General features: G+C 37.7%; 2 protein-coding genes across 2 annotated transcripts; one reads left to right on the forward strand and one right to left on the reverse strand.

The window, feature by feature from the left end:
• Positions 1 to 4,379: 4,379 nt before the first annotated feature.
• Positions 4,380 to 17,148, reverse strand: LOC134671445 (probable methyltransferase-like protein 25). The gene is made up of 9 exons (XM_063529303.1): positions 17,007 to 17,148; positions 16,455 to 16,678; positions 15,608 to 15,780; positions 14,679 to 14,787; positions 14,193 to 14,272; positions 13,924 to 14,080; positions 11,992 to 12,180; positions 5,179 to 5,288; positions 4,380 to 4,746 (listed from the first exon to the last, which is right to left on the reverse strand). Exons 2-9 carry the CDS (start codon positions 16,666 to 16,668, stop codon positions 4,396 to 4,398), a joined length of 1,383 nt encoding a protein of 460 aa, XP_063385373.1. The 5' UTR covers positions 16,669 to 16,678; positions 17,007 to 17,148; the 3' UTR covers positions 4,380 to 4,395.
• On the forward strand, positions 5,797 to 6,877 carry LOC134671541 (uncharacterized). Its single transcript, XM_063529401.1, has one exon. It carries the CDS (start codon positions 6,041 to 6,043, stop codon positions 6,875 to 6,877), a length of 837 nt encoding a protein of 278 aa, XP_063385471.1. The 5' UTR covers positions 5,797 to 6,040.
• Positions 17,149 to 18,095: the final 947 nt, after the last annotated feature.

An 18,095-nucleotide genomic window follows, 5' to 3' on the forward strand; every position in this document is an offset into this window, starting at 1 on the left:
AATGTAGCTGACAAAGGCAATCATAAATAACACGAAATCCCAACAAACGTCATTCCAAATAATCCTGGGACTTGCTGAATTAAAATAATTTAAATTCACAAAAAGGTCCCCAAAAAGCCCCCGAGGCATGTCCTTAAAGGTGTCAATCCTTTGATCCGCCTCTATAATCGGTTTCATCGGATCCCAATACAAAGTAATCTATACGTACCTAGACACTTAGTGGCAAATTGTACACCTTATTGTGAAGACATACGGTTCATTGTTGACCAGTTAAGATTGTTGTATCTATCTTTCGATTTATCTTTAGGTTGCGTGTCCGGGGTTGTTATTCTAATCGCTAGCCGAATCACATATGTATAAAGGCTCCTCTTCACGTTGGGCCAACGCCAACGCCAACGAGGGACGCAGCCATGCGGTAGAATGAGATAGCAATATCACTTGCTCCCTCTAACGCATAAATGCGTCCCTCGTTGGCGTTGGCCCAACGTGAAGAGGAACCTTAAGGTCCGTCAGCTTAGTAGAGTTAAACCAAGAAAAGTCTGCAGCGATTTTGATAGTCCACGCAGTGCAAGTGTTATTTATACGCGTCATCATTTCATAGAAGCTTTCACTGAATGGGCTATCAAAACCACTGCAGACTTTTCTTGGTCTTAATCTAGTAGGAGGTGGCAGTTAATTTTTTTATTTAAAATATATAGTTTAATTAAATTATAATTATTTAAGTCATTTATAACTTAATTTCGGTATTAATTCAATGAATGAGTATGAGTATGAATATGAGTTAAATTTTAGTTTTAATATCGACTCCATAGTTTTCTTTCATCTTACCATGTAATGTAAAATCCGAAGCTTGCCGATTACGAACGGTTGTTTAGTTCCCATTAGTTTAGCAGTGACTCAGTTACTGGGATAATGGATTTTACATTGAGGTCAATTCTTAGAAGGAAATTTACTTTTCCGTATAATCTACCATGTGGTGTAGGCATGGCGTTGATTATGGTGATTCATGAGAATCATGAGTTTAATTCATTTGCGGCATCTTGGCAATAGAAAAAGGGAAATTTTACTTTCATTTGAGTTTTATGAACACGATTTTTTTAAATCCTAAATATAAAATCATGGATTCGTCAATTAAATATGTAGAAAAAACGTAACACCCTAAAAATATTTATACCTTAGGGTTAGGGTACCTACCTTGTAGGTAACCGTGTCAACCCATGAAAACCTGTTTCATGAAACCATAGACCTAGGATTCGCTTGCGCTTGACATGAAACTGTTAAATTCTAAAGAACGACGTCATGTGATTACTTAATTTGTTTTTGTGTCAGAGTTAAGTTTCCTTACCACCTTACCAATGTACCTTACTTAGGTATGTACATAAGGTCTGTAACAATTTTTCCTAAAAACCCAAAACTGAGAAAATTGCTTCAAAAAATGCGCGAAATTCGCGATCCAGGGCAGTCATATCGCGTTCACGCTTACGCTCAGTGAGAGAGAGAGAGAGAACCAGCCTGAAGCTACGGGGCCTGAAAATTTATTCAATTGTTGACCATATTCTCGTGCAATAAGGTCCAAATTGAAACTGCTTCTAACGGTTGTTACACGTGGTACAGTCAACCATCAATTCCGATTTATTTGTCATCTGTTTGTTAACGTTTCGGAAGTTTATACAAAAGTCTTGCAACCGCAGGGCTTCTTGTGAACTCGAGCCTTTTGCAAGTGACACGAAAATCGATCGCTCTCTCAATACACGAAACTGGGCCAAATTCGACATGTACAACTGTCAGATTTCGCATCCACCTCAAATCAACAGTTGATTTTATTGCATACTGAGTGTTGATTCCATCAACGGTGGATAATATCATTTGGTACAGCCAAAACTCAACTCTAAACAAAGGGTGGTTAAGTTTGGTTTGCTTGTCACCCTAACTGTGGATTGTTAATGTCAAATTTTGACATTGTACGTATTCGAGAACTTATGATTTTTCCCACATCAACGGGAGATCAACACGATACGTCAAACGTTGCTTGTCGAATAGGGGTCAAGCCTGCAACGCAATAGAGGTACGTGAAAAAAAAAGAAAAATCGCTTATTGGTCACTCTCATTGTGTTACAAATTGAGAAAGGGTTGGGACCTCCTAGCAAGTATATCAATACTTATGACAGGAGACCCCGCTCTTCTAGCAGCGAGTTATTTATTTAAATTTAATTGCAATAAAGAAAAACATAATGTAAATAAATCATATTTAGCAACACTTTCACTTTGATACAATCTTTTATCGCTGCGATGATTGTGTTTTTCTTTTCACAGGCAAGTAAAGTCATCGGGAGAATTCTAACAACCCCAAACACAATTAAGTTGCGTTGTTTTATCACCTCCTGTCTCCATCATTAATCAGCTCGATGGTAGATACCATAATATTGCATTGTCACCCGACTTACTTATTCATGCAAAATTTCAGCTTCATCGGAAACCGGGAAGTATTTACCTAACTACTTAAAGTGTCATTCTATGGAACTTTCTAACTATGTAAACAAACCGCCATATTAAAATTGTCTCTGAATGTCAATTTACTAGTGACTTTTGTTTATATAGCAAGTTCCATAGAATGGCATTTTAGGTCAATTTAATTTTAACTCGTGAGACATTGTCTACCAGTCAACCTTCTAAATATTCATTTATATTATCATTCCGATTAAATTGATGATTCTCCTCTCATAGCGCGAGGAAAAGTTTTAGATCAACCCCATGGTGTGCCAAAAAGTAATTAGTTTTTTCTTAGCGACGTATTTTCATATGAAACCCTCCATTCTTCTTGTTAGGGGCTATATAAGGCTCAATAGTAGAGATGCACCGGATATCCGGTTACTATCCGGTATCCGGCCTATCCGGCCATTATTTTACTATCCGGCCGGAAACCGGATAGTGACCTACTATCCGGCCGGGACCGGATAGTAACATTGCTTGATTACGAAGTAAACAAATTGGATTAAAAAAACAGACACGGTCTTAATCGTACTTGTTTAATATTTTAAAACAATTTAATCATTCCACTGACTTGCACGCGCACTCATTTCGAACCTAGAAATGAGTCCGCGCGAACGTTCACTAGGAAACAGGTCAAACCTGCAGAATGCGCACCTGAAAAACCGAAATGTAGGTATAGTTCAGCTGGCCGAATATTCGGCGGCCGGATACCGGATATTCGGCCGATGGTCAGGCCGAATATCCGGTATCCGGCCAAACAACTATCCGTTGCATCTCTACTCAATAGTCTATGTATCACTGCAACCATTCCTGATCTATTGTGATCGCCACCTACTACAACTCTCGATACAAACTTGCAACCTCAAACAGCTGTAGGATCTTTTTGATCTCGAGAGACTTTATCCCTCCATTGTGAATATGTATTTTAGTTTTAAACCTTGTTTTACAGATACAAAACCCATATCAACTTCAACAGAAACTCATGTTTGGTAAAATGCCAAACGTAAATGTTTTATGTTGCCCATCATTACAAGTGGTTGACCTATCGTTCACCGGCATTTACCAGCCAATTTGCTGCCCTATATACGCAAACAACAGTTTGCTATAACATACAGCGTACGTGATTAAATATTTAATTCACAATCACAGTCGCCACCTTATATATTATATATATCGAAGTGGGCAAGGTTCTGTACCATATTTTCACGGAAACTTACGAACTTGTCTTGATATTTCAGTCAGTCTTGGTACAAAAAGTAAAGAGGTTGATTGAAGAAGCATGACAAATACGAACGTTTCCGAGAAAATACGATGGAAAACAATTATGCACTACATCTGTATACACATACTTTTACATCTGAACAAACCCTCTACTAACAAAACTTTAGTGAGACACAGACGTATTATTTAATATGACATGTATTAAAACTGGTCACTCACGTATTTTAAGGTGAAAATCGCTCGACATGTTTCACTCCGTACCGAGTAGACTCATCGGGAGCTTATACGTTCATAGTTACAACATTTATTTTTAAGGTCTTTATCTATGGGCCACACATAAAGGTTTTATTTTTATTTTCATTAGTTAATTATTAGAGGTATTTTTTCGCTCAGCTTACGTAGTAGTTACTTCCAATCTAGCCATACCAACACTATTATGTACTCTCTTCTTCTTCTCCCTGCCCGTATCCCACGTTATGTGGGGTCGGCACAACATGTCGGCACATCATGTATGTACTACATCTCGTGCATCTCTTTTGTATTTCTGATGATCCTTACCAGAAATCCTGATGCACTCTATTGGCGGTGAGGAAGCTGAGTTTGTCTTATTGTCGTATTATTTTCAGATTATAATTTAACGTTAGAGAAAAATAATAATACTCATTTATAATAAAAATATATATTTCATCTGATAGCTACAATACTATGACATCGCGGCGACAACACAGGATCAAACAGCTTAACCAAAAACGTATTATTAAAACCATTCTCTTTCAAAAACAGTAATCTATCGAATAATATCAAACTCTCTATTACCTGAGCTAAACATAATCTTATTAAATAAAATAAAACCATATGCTTCCACTGACAATCCGCTACTGTCAAAGAATCTGCGGGCAAAGTGTGAACAAGGTCTAATTTCAAGATGGAATCGGCTATTTTGAAGTACTCTTCGAAGTTTCGGCTTTTAGCTCCTACTCGCTTCAGTCTGCCTTCTGTTAATACGAAGTCGGGTTTATGCTTCTTTATTATTGCCTGGAACAAAAAATAGGATAATTTTGCGTTAATCTTGTAATAAAGATAAGATAAATCATACATCTTTACTGACAACATACAATGTGGAAAAATGTATGGGCCCTGTATGAAAAGTGCCTTAAAACCTAAAGTTAGCTCATTTTATTTAAAGGAAACATTTTTTTTTCTTAAAGAAACAAAACTGCATTCAAAATTTCGCCAGGGAATCCCACCGATTAAATTCAAAAATAAATACTCACTGTTTTATTCCACTAATTGATGGGGTAACTATTCAGGATAAAATCTCTTGAATAAAAAATTGGTCTAAGAAAAAAAAAATAAAAAAAAAAATCTAGTGTTCGATTCCCGGGCGAGACAAGCGAATTAAAAAGAAAACCTTGTGGAAATGAACATTTTTTATTTTTATTTTTACGTTCCTACTATAGGACTTACCTGCAACATAGCGCGGTATAATAAGCTGCGTGCCGGCAGTTGTCGCTTCGCTGCCACCCGCTCTAAAGACTGCGCGGACAACATACGCGCGTTACGGCCCAGCGTGAAACCTAGAATTAAAGACAACAGTCAAACCACAGCCATAGTCAAAGTCAACAACTGAAGAATGAATGAATGTATTTTATATTTTTGGCAACACTAGCAGTGCCGCTGTCAACAACAGCTCCCTGTTTTACTATAAGTTTTAAATAGATTTCTCACGTTTTTACGATCAAAATGGTGTTAAAAGCTGAAAGTGGACCACAATGGACAAAATAAATTAACAGTACAAAGTGAAAACCAAGGATTAGTGCGGACATAAACAAATAACCTTCCAAGTTTACAGTGACTATTATAAGCTAACAAGGTGTTATAGTGCAGTGAAGTGCCAACATTACGCAATAAAATCTCCTGCCTTATCGATAACAATTGAACTTAGCATCCTAAAGTGTCCAATAAAGGGATCAAGCATAGTAATAACCTAGAAATCTACATAAAAACTATCAACTCATACAAACAAAATAACGGGAAATTGCACCGACATCTGGTGGAGAGTAGAAGTAGTACCTCCTGCTTTACCGACAGCTCTAATTAACCACAAAGGTCGCCTCTGTCTACGTGAAACTAGTTTCGGCAAAAACCACCAGCGTCACTACTGTCTACGTGAAATGGTTTCCGCTACTCGCTGCATTCGACAAACATCGTAGTGACAGTTCCTACAAGTTAGTTCTGCTGCTTGCCGCATATGACGCCACCGTCTATGTAAACGCCGCCGTGTCAATTCCTTATCAATCTATTTTGGTAAACAAAAAACAAGCTAAAAATGGAAAAAATGAATGAAATACTGGAAAAACTTAACAATATACAAACTGAACTCAGCGAGCAAAAAGCAACGATCGAAAACAATGGAGCAAAAGTAACCGAGCAGGTAACGCAAAATTTCAACAAAATTCTCGATGAAAAACTGGACCTATTGGAGGGAAAATATGACCTTCTAAAGGAAACAGTGGATACTCAGGAGAAAAGATTATATATCCTCGAAAAACAGTTCAGAGAAAGAAACTTAGTATTTTTCGGAATGGATGAAAATGAAAAATCATATTTGGAACTAGAGAACAAGATTATTCAGTTTATAGAAGAACACCTGGACCTTCAGCTGGGCTCCAAGGACATTCAAGTAGTCAAACGACTAGGTATAAAGAAGGACAGACCTCGTCCCATAGTTGTAACCTTTACAACGCTCGGCACAAAGATTAAATTGCTCAAAAATAAAAGAATGCTCAATGACACACAATATTACATCAAGGAAGACTTTCCAAAAAATATCTTAGAGAAGAGGAGGGAGCTGCAGGAACAGTTAAAAATTGAAAAAGACAAAGGTAACAAAGCTATCATAAAGTATGATAAACTAATAATACTCGGTCAAAAAACAGACGCTACCAACAGTAAAAAAAGAAACCTGTATATGTCACCAGAAAGCGACTCACAGAACAAACCTGACCACATAGCACAAGCAGCAAAGAAAAACAAAACTCGTGCTACACAATTACCGCCACACAAAATATCGAATAGTTCAGAAGGAGTTGTAAAACCAGGAATATTAAATTTTTTAATAAACAAAAACACAAATAGACTGGAAAATAAAGACACAGATCTATAGCAATTATCAACCTTCCCGAACTCTATGAAAAAAAATTTTTGCAAGGATGACCAAACTACTTTACAACAAAAAGCCAAGATAAAAATCATACAGCAGCATGAGAGACAAGAACCTAAGACATGTGAAACACAAGCTATTCATAACGATGAAGCCAACCCAATATCATACCAACTAACAAGTGATTACAGCAGTTTACCGAGCACCTCACCTTCACTAAACATTTTTTATGCAAACATGCGCAGTATTATGGCACCAGGGAAATTCGAAGAACTAAAATGCATTCTACAAATTATACCTAAAACTGTGCATCTAATACTACTGACAGAGACCTGGATCAGAACGGAAGACGATGTCAATATACTGCACCTGCCCAACTATACCCACATCTGTAACTACAGAAATGACCACAGAGGTGGAGGAGTCTTAATATACGTATCTAACTCTCTACAATACACTGTCACAAAAAACCTTTACCATGGAGGGAATAACTACCTGTGGATCCATCTGAATAAAATGTCACTTGACATCGGAGTCATATACAAACCAGGAGATACCAGACTGGATGATTTTCTAGAGGCCTATTCAACGCAGTTGGAGGAAATGCGCAACGCAATCGTGATTGGCGACTTTAACATCGACATCCTCAAGACAAACGCTACCACTACCGCTTACAGAGAGATGATTGAAGAAACTGGATATGAGTTTCTAAACAAAATGGATACTGAACACTGCACACGCAAGTCGCCCACCACGGAAACAATCCTGGATCACATCTGCACAAATCTAAGAAACCGAAAATTCCATGTAGCAGTAATTAAATCTTCACTGTCTGACCATCGGCAACTATACCTTGAATTAAAAAAATCTGCACCAGTTCCAAAGAAAACAGAAGAATATGAAGCCATCAACTATGGAAACCTTTACAAGAGTCTTCAAAACTCCATGCTAATGAACCCACCAAATAAGTATCCTGTGCTAGAAGACTACTTAATTCAGAACATAAACCAAAATAAAATAATAAAGAAGAAAATACAGAATCTACCTCAGGAGGATTGGATTAGGAAAGACATCATTACCGGAATATCGAAACGAAATTCGCTATGGAGCGCCCTAAAAAATGATCCAGAAAACGAGGCCCTGAAGAATGAATTTAAGCAAGCGAGAAACCGAACAAGTGCAGCCATCAAATCAGCAAAAAACAAATATTACTATAAAGAATTTCAAAAGTGTCACGGAAAACCCAAAACCATGTGGAAACTAATTAACACCTTAGCTTTAAACAAAATAAAATGTAATGAAGGCCCGACAAAGTTAATCGTAGATAACAACACAATCTCTGATAGAAAAGAAATATGTGAATATTTTAATCTGTATTTTTCGACAGTAGGCAGCTCTTTGGCTGAAAAAATAATAAGTAAAAATAACGATAAACCTACTATCTTATTGCAAAATATTTTAACAACTAATAATGATAGACAACTGACTGTAATTCCCCCCTGCACAAGTAAAGAAATTAGTATAATTATAGACAACCTAGACTCAAATGTTAGCGCGGGCATAGATGGCATTAACACTAAAACTATTAAATGTATTAAACCACTTATCTTAGATTTTCTGAAGGACTGTTTCAATGCCTGCTTTGAAATCGGAGAGTTTCCTAACACACTAAAAGTTGCAAAAGTTACACCGATTTACAAATCGGGAAAGAAATCTGAATCAGAAAATTATCGTCCTATATCGGTCCTCCCAGTCATGTCTAAAATAGTTGAAAAACTTCTATATTCTCGCCTTAATAACTACTTAAAATCAATAAACTACATAAGTGACAAACAATATGGCTTCCGAGAAAAATCCAACACATTGACTGCTACTGTAGACCTAATAACAAAAATTAAAAGTAATATTGATGAAAAGAAAATAGTGCTTGGAGTCTTTATAGACCTAAAAAAGGCGTTTGACACAGTCAGCCATTCGTTGCTGTTAAAAAAATTAGATAGAATAGGTATTAAAGGTCCAGCCCATAAAATGTTTGAATCATATCTAACAGATAGACAACAGGTAGTCAAATTAGGAAATATCATCAGCAAATCCCGAAGCTTAAATTATGGAGTGCCACAAGGGTCCATTTTAGGCCCTTTATTATTTACAATCTATATTAACGATTTAACTGATGCCGGACTAATAGCTGACATTACTTTATATGCCGATGACACCTGCCTTTTTTACTATGGCAATTCAATCGAGGATACCCTGATACAGGCACAATCTGACCTGGATACGTTGAGCATGTGGTTTGAAGCCAACTTACTCACTATTAATACTGGAAAAACTTCTTATATGGTTTTCTCAGCCAAAAATAAAAACATAAAAAGAAATATTTCCTTATCAATTAACGGCTAGGTTTTAAAGGAAAGTAAAGAGGAAAAATACTTAGGACTCATACTAGATAGCGGCCTAACATGGCAATCACATATACAAAAAATAAAAACCAAAATTATTTCGCTAACAGGTGCTCTGCGACGAATGGCTGGTTGTGTCCCACGACGAATCCGTCAACAAGTGTATAATGCCCTTATTCAACCACACTTAGACTACCTTATAGAGATATGGGGAAGTGCAGCTAAGACCAACTTAGAAAAATTACAACGAACTCAAAACAAATTAATAAAAACATTATTCAATTATGATTATCTTACACCTACAACTAAAATATATAGCGATACTAAAATACTTACACTAAAACAAAACTATATTTATAAAACCTGTGTCTTAATTTATAAAATAATAAATAAAAAAGTACACTCACAAATAACATTCTTAACTAACAGCGAAAAAGGCCTACGGGACAGCCGTCGCTCAAACAATTTAGCCTTATCAAAAGCGCGAACAAGTCAGTTTGGTCAGAAAAATTTTACTCGGGAAGGACCGAAGCTCTACAATAGTCTACCAATAGAAATACGTAACTCAGCATCATTGAACATCTTTAAAAAAAAGCTTAAGTGTCATATTTGCGAGACTTTATCAATATAAGAATAGAATGTTATTTATTCCTTTATATTAGGTATTATTATATAATAACACGCCAGCTTGCAACCCCCTTTAGTAATCGGCTGCCGTATTTTATCGGCGCCCGCAACTCCAGAGGTGTCGCATGCGCGTTGCCAATATTTTAAATATAGTGACAATATGTTAATTATGCATGTATAATTTATTAATTTCTCATTTAAGTGAAGTTTTGTTATATCTTCTTGAGAAATAAAGATTCTTAAACCTGATGTATGGCTAAGGCACTGGTCCCACCGCGAGCTAGTAAGCTATGAGCTATCGGCTATAAACACGAACAAAAGATAAGCACTTCCGTGTAAATAAAAGAGACACGGCGATATTTATAGCTCACCGCTGGGCGAGTAACTATAAAAATCGCCGTGTCTCTTTTTTGTTTACACGGGAGTGCTTATCTTTTGTTCGTGTTTATAGCCGATAGCTCATAGCTTACTAGCTCGCGGTGGGATCAGTGCCTAACGGTCCAAAAATGACCCTGTATAATTAGGGGTGAACTGAAAACCAGCGCTGTGACAGCTTGTCTGTAACACAGCAAATGCTGAGTCCATCCCTATTGTCACACTATTGGTTGTTTATAAGTTTTATAACATCTCTCCTTCCTCGCGTTATCCCGGCATTCTGCCACGGCTCATGGGAGCCTGAGGTCCGCTTGACAACTAATCCCATGATTTGACGTAGGCACCAGTTTTACGAAAGCGACTGCCATCTGACCTTCCAACCCAGAGGGTAAACTAGGCCTTATTGGGATTAGTCCGGTTTCCTCACGATGTTTTCCTTCACCGAAAAACGACTGGTAAATATCAAATGATATTTCGTACATAAGTTCCGAAAAACTCACTGGTACGAGCCGGGGTTTGAACCCGCGACCTCCAGATTGCAAGTCGCACACTCTTACTGCTAGGCCACCAGCGCTTCTATGTACTAAACTTGTATGTACATATGTTATAAGTTTTATAACATAAGAACGATTAATGTCAAACTATGTTTGTTTTATTTTATCGTTTTTGTTTTCTTGTATGTGTGTGGATATAAATAATTATTATTCTTATTCTATGTATTGAATGATGTATCCTACTAAGGCCTAGCCATATAAATGAAAAATGCACAATTTGCCACAGAAATTTGAACCTACAATGTAGGAAATAGAGTTGATTTTGCGTTGTTCAAAAACTGAACGAAACAAAGCAAAAGTAATTCTGTTCCAATCGAATATGATTTAAATTTCATTGAACTGAATAAGTACTATAGGTAGGACCTTGAGCCTTACGGGATAATATTTTAATTTTTTATATTACTTTGATGCATGGTTAAGTGTAGCTATATTGTTATTATTATTATTTTAACACATACAATATATAGATACTCTTCGGTATTTTGATTTTAGTACATATGCCGAAAGGCACACCATGGACCTATTACCTAAACTGACCCCTTATGTGACCCGTATGTAAGAATCTTATAGAACTTCTTTCCGTGATAAAACTATTTATTTTATTAACCCCACTCATATTCTACAAGCGAGGTGCACAGGAACTAAGTTACGCACACGCTAGCGAATGTTACGTCGTACTTGTCATATAAGCAGTGTTTTCAAATTGGTATCGTCTTGGGTCCTCCCATTCGTTTTTCATCAAGTTCTTAAATTAGTCCTATTCTGCTTTCGCCATTCATTCTACATTGAAAGCCACCGACGATTGTGACGAATGTAGTGCGAAACGAACGAGTGACGAAAGCAAAATAGGACTATTTTAAGAACTTGACGAAAAACAAATGGGACGACCCAAGACGATACCTTCAAATTTTTACATCGCGTGAGCCCCTTAGTACGAACGAAATTTTTCGCTTACGCATTGTTTTAAGGCTAGCAGAGGCTTCGCAACCCCCCACAATCTACAGTTTAAAAACACTGATATAAAGGGGCCCACTGATTAACAGTCCGCCGGACAGTATCGGCCTGTCAGTTAGAACAAAATTTTGACAGTTCCGAACAACTGACAGGCTGATACCGTCCGGTGGCCTGTTAGTCAGTGGTCGGCTTAAGTATCAAATACCTCTAAGATGCTCTGACATGGGGAACCCCGCTCCGCTTGCACCCTGGAAGTCATCGAATAAGGTTGACTCTTTTATCTCTTCGCTGAGGAGGTGGTAGCAACATGGCACGTTGAATACAGCACTCGTGGTTGGTTGGCACGCGAATATTCGCAGGGAGGACGGGCCTAGGTCGCCGCAGGTGTGGAGGCCTAAACAAGTAGACAGATAGGGTTATGTGTCGTTTTCAAGCAAAAGGTCGCAAATGGCAAGCCAAAGGGACCCACTGATTAACAGTCCGCCGGACGGTATCGGCCTGTCAGTTGTTCGGAACTGTCTAAATTTTGTTCTAACTGACAGGCCGATACCGTCCGGCGGACTGTTAATCAGTGGGCCCCTAGGACGCTCTGACAGGTTTTCGTTTGAAGATATATGCAAATTTCGTCCATAAGGTAAGCAACAATTTGCTTGAAAATGTCACATATACAGACAAATTGTATTTATTGTTCCGACGGATAGTAGGGACATACAACACAAGCCTTCTTGAGCTTACCGTGGAGCTTAGTCAATTTGTATAAGAATGTCCTTATAATATTTATTTTATTTATTTACCGGGTGTGGCCTGTAATATGAGCAAACAATTAAACTATAGGTTGTACTCCTCATACTGACCAACATTTGTTCAGCGACTTTTAAAAATAACTTGTGGTTTGATTTTTAATACACTTTAAAGTTTATTCTAAGACGCAATGTATTGCGAATTTTGTTATGTTTAAGACTTGACAAGCAACGTCAATCACAATGATATGGCGTGGCGATGGCGTCCATTGAAGAAAATATTTATTTTGTATGAAAAATAGGCAGTCTAAATACTTCATAATTTTTAAAAGTTGTTGAACAAAATTGTCACCGTTTGAGGAGTACAATCTATGTTTTAATTATTTGCTCGTGTTACAGGCCACACCCGGTATATACGTACAAACAGAAAAAGTTGTGTTTTTAAAGACGTCAATAGCATTGTCACGTTTTTATCGCCTGTCATGCGTCAACTTTCGCACTTGCAAACTTGTTAGAACGTGATAGGCATGGCGACAGACGATAAAGAGGCCCTGATAACGTCGCCGGGCAGATAAATGACACGATGAAAACAAAACTTGTCTCTTCGATTTTGTTTTTGGACGTAAATTATTTCAACAACTAAGAAATAATCATAAATTAATTTTAATAATTTACTTTTGATGTTGAAATTTCTTTATTTATAAATAGATATAGAAGATTTTTATTTTAATAGTTACTTTTCCAGATACTCGTAGTTTCACATTGGTAAATATCTCCATAAATGATCTGACATCACACAACCAAACTTTCATACCTGTAAGCATCACATTGACATCCTTGTGAGCGATCTCAGGAAAGCTTTCCTTCACAACTGTCGCCAGATCAGTGTTCTCGGTGACGAATAGTTGGGCGAACCGGTGGCGGTGCTCAGTGCCGCGGGAACCGGTGCTGGATATGGCGTGCCATTGTTACAATGTACAACATAAATAATAACCCAACACTCATACCTGTAAGAATCACAATGACATCCTTGTGAGCGATCTCAGGAAAGCTTTCCTTCACAACTGTCGCCAGATCAGTGTTCTCTGTGACGAATAGCTGGGCGAACCGGTGGAGATGCTCCGTGCCGCGGGAACCGGTGTTAGATATGGCATGCTATTGTTTCAATGTACAACATAAATAATAACCCAACATTCATACCTGTAAGCATCACATTGACATCTTCTTGTGCGATCTCAGGAAAGCTTTCCTTCACAACTGTCGCCAGATCAGTGTTCTCTGTGACGAACAGTTGGGCGAACCGGTGGAGGTGCTCCGTGCCGCGGGAACCGGTGTTGGATATGGCGGGCCATTGTTTCAATGTACAACATAAATAAATAATAATGCAACGTTTGTACCTGTAAGCATCACATTGACATCCTTGTGAGCGATCTCAGGAAAGCTTTCCTTCACAACTGTCGCCAGATCAGTGTTCTCTGTGACGAATAGTTGGGCGAACCGGTGGAGGTGCTCCGTGCCGCGGGAACCCGTGTTGGATATGGCGTGCCATTGTTTCTGGGTATATAAAAAATTTTTGAATTAACAACCGTCGCCAAGATGTTAAATTTTCTTCATGACAGTTTACAAAAGGGATTTTTTTATTCAGGCCAGTATTAGAGTTACAAACCTGAATAATTTTGCCCCTCGCCTCAGCACTGGCTAGACTAGTTCTGTCGCAGTCTACCGTGAGGCAGCGCAGCTTGTAACCTGTAATGTATCAATATTTTCATACCAAAAATACATTTTTCTCAACTACATCACACTACATGTACTTTGTATATAACGCCTTATGTTTTGGCATAATTCAGTTTATCACGATTTAGCGTTGTTTTTAAAATTTCCCGAATTTGCAAGCCCGAATATTTACGACTGTGTGATGCTGATGTGCATAAGATGAAACTACCACATGTTTTAACCTTTTAATCGACGTAGTCTGATATACATATAAGATATACAGTCATACAATATCCATCTCATTTCGCCAGTCTGATAAATAAATAAAGACAATAAATCGTGTAACTTTGTACCGCCGGCAACACGAGCACGCTCGATTAAAAATTCTATAGTGGTTACAAGGTTATAATTGTCCCATAAAAACCCTAGTATTACCAACCATGGCTGGCAGTCACCAGTAGATGGCCGCGGCCTCCACCGGCCTCTACCGAGCACGAAGCTGACACCATATTATGTAAGGAGGCTAGTAGGCGGGACATAATGCGAACCTGAAATATAAATGATAGAAAAATCTTAGTAAGGGCTGATTTAGACGTTGCGCGAACTCGCATGCGATTGTAGTTACATTGCGGACTGTTGGTTACGTCCTGTTCAACCGACCGATCAAAACCCGCAATGTAATGAAACTCGCATGCGAGTTCTTGCATCATTTAAATGAGCATTTAGGGTGGCATTCCACTTGTCTAACCAATGGTATTCAACTTTGTCGTTTATTTGCGTCTCACACTTTGATTAGTGAGAGAGTGAGACGCAATGCATATTGGACCAAGCAATTGGACAGGAATGGATAGGCGCGTAAAGTACAGCGCTACTTGCTTAAGCTTTCATAACAACGGGTACATAATTACTTGTTTTCCATCGTATTTTCACGGAAACGTACGAACGTGTCTTGTTATTTCAGTCAGTCTAGGTACAAAAAATACTGAGGTTGACTGAAGTAGCATGACAAAAAAACAATAAATAAATATTATAACACAATCTTTACACAGATCGACCTAGTCCTGTGGATCTAGCACCCGCAACACAATCTCAATGAGGCCTGTGTTGTGGGTACTAGACGACGATACATATAATATACACATATATGTAAATACGTACATATATACATAGAAAACATCCATAACTCAGGAACAAATATTTGTGATGAACACACACATAAGTGGCCTTACCAGGATACAAACCCGGGACCTCCTGCCTCGCAGGCAGGGTCACTATCGACTAGGCTAGGAGGCTGTTCAAAAATACGAATGTTTCCGAGAAAATACGATGGACAACAATTATGCACTACATCTGTATTATGTAACAAACCTCATAACTCTTCTTAGGGTTCATGAACTCCTTAACCGGGATCTCCTGCGGTAGCACTCCGCCTCTGTCTCTGATGCGTTGTTCTAGTTGCTCTACTGACAAGCAGTAATCGCCGTTCACTGACAGACAGTGCTTGCGTGCCGTAAGTACCCACAGACCAAGAGGTGATTTGTCTGGAAAGTTATCAAAGAATAATATATCATGATTACGTTTACAAAAATGTTGAGTTTTCCATAACAATGCATGGTGTCCAATCCTGCGGGGGGGGATGACACGGTGGAATGGTCTGCGAACCCGTAATTTTAAAACCCAAAAAAATGGTGAATTTCTAACATTCAGACTTGAAACTAGGATTAATTTAGTTTCTTTTTTTATTGTTTTACAAAGGCAACTATTTTATTTGACATTTGTGGTAACTAAACAGAAAACAACAATCTGTTAGAGTCAGACCGAGAAAAGTCTGGAGCGATTTTGATAGCCCACGCAGTGCAAGTGTCATTTTAAACGTCAAACTTCTATGAAATGGCGTGTAAATAACACTTGCACTGCGTGGGGTATCAAAATCGCTGCAGACTTTTGTTGGTCTAACTCTACTTCATTGAAGTCTTTTGCATATACCTACCCCCTTATTCATAAACGTTCACTAAAGTTGACAAGCCGATAATAATTGTTTGTCCCTTTCCATCATACAACATAATACGTCGGAAAGGGACAATCGATTATTAACGGCTTGTCAACTTTAGTAAACGTTTATGAATAAGGGGGCTAATATATAATTTGTCTTTAGTTTTAATGAAAAATTGGTGGTATAACAGTAGTTTTTCATTATAAATTGTTGTACACTTACCACTCCCATCACTCTGCACATTCCAAAACTCCCCAACAGCCCGGTCCAAGTCCATATCATCCAGGGTTTCCCTCAACCCCTTCGGGACGAGCGTCTCCCAATGGTTGTGAGTCAGGAACTCAACCATGTGGCAGTTGGCAAGCGGCAGTAGGGGGGTTAAGTAGGAGAGTAGTGAGTCTATGTGGTTGCGGAGTTTTAGCATGGTTGGGTCCATGACGATGAATCTGAATTAATAAATACAATTATTTGAGTCTGGAGACTTCAATCTTTTTGATATAAGGGCTGCATGGATGGTATTTGTGTCTATTTCTGGGCCAAACTGGCAGTCTCATAGTTTGTAGAGCCCTGTTTTATTTAAATCCCTCTTGTATGCCTCTCTGAGGGTTTATGCATATGTGCCATTTCTAAGTTTTGTACAACTAGCTAGCTTTTGCCTGTGACTTAGTCTGCATGGAATTAACAATTTGGAACAATTTTTTTAATTGAATCCTAACAATGTGATATAACTTATAATTTTTTCTGCATTCTAATTCCAAATCAAGTATTACTCACCTAAATTATTCTAAAACGATACACCAGCGTCATAAGGATTATTCGACGGTATCTTCAAGAGTGCACACGTCTTCTTATACTGTGCCCTTATCTTCTCTGCCATGTCCAATATATCATGGTCCTCGGAGTTAGTGTGAGGGAATGCGTCAATGAGTTCCTTTACTTTGGTCAGCTGGTTCAATATTTTGTCAGAATACTTAGTTTCTGAGTTCTCGTTTATATTTAAATGATGTGTCACTGTGCCTAAGTAATATCCTGTGTAAGAATAAAATTATTTTTAGAATAGAGTTCAAGACCAGTAAATAAAATAGAATAATGATACAATATGCTGCCAATAGACAGCGATTTATAGTAATTTTTAAGTTTAGTTTTTATTAATTTTTAAGTTTAGTTATTAATTTTAGTTTGTCATTTTTACCTTATTGTTGCTGTACTTGTTTTTAATAAAATACCTATCGTCATAATGATAAGCTTTCTATTTAACTATTTGGCATAGTTCTATATATCATTAAATCATGTGTTGTTTCTTATAGCTATTTCATATTTATATATAGAAATTTTTACATGTGCATTACCATGATGATTGAGATGATGAGATGTGTGTGAGAGATAAGATTGTCACCACTAAGTTCTAATATCAGGTTTTAATTAGCTAGTATTTTTTACAGCCCGGTCCTAATATCAAGTATATCAATGGTAAAAAAAAACCACTTACCTAGTTCTCTCCCCAATTCAGCACCTCTGTGGTAGCCCAAGTGGTACCCTTCAGGGTTCCCTGCCTCCTTACCAGCCTTGAATCCCTCTTCAAAACTATTTTTATGCGAAGTTTCCTCATGCACAAAAATATCGTCTAAAACGTCGTTAAAATCACGTTCAACAGCCATTTACAAGATATAGTCGTTACAGAATAGTTTTTATCATAGTATAAAGTATTTCGAGATGATGTATAGTTCCTGGTAGTTCCCAATGATCCCATGAAATTCAAATATTTTTTTTGTGATTAAGAGGTTAGTAGGAGGTTATCAAACAAAATAAACATGAATTTACTTAAATTGTAATTGTGCTAGGAAAGAAAGACTACAGTTAGTT

The sequence above is a fragment of the Cydia fagiglandana genome, chromosome 15 (genome assembly GCF_963556715.1).
Source record: "Cydia fagiglandana chromosome 15, ilCydFagi1.1, whole genome shotgun sequence".
NCBI lineage: Eukaryota > Metazoa > Arthropoda > Insecta > Lepidoptera > Tortricidae > Cydia > Cydia fagiglandana.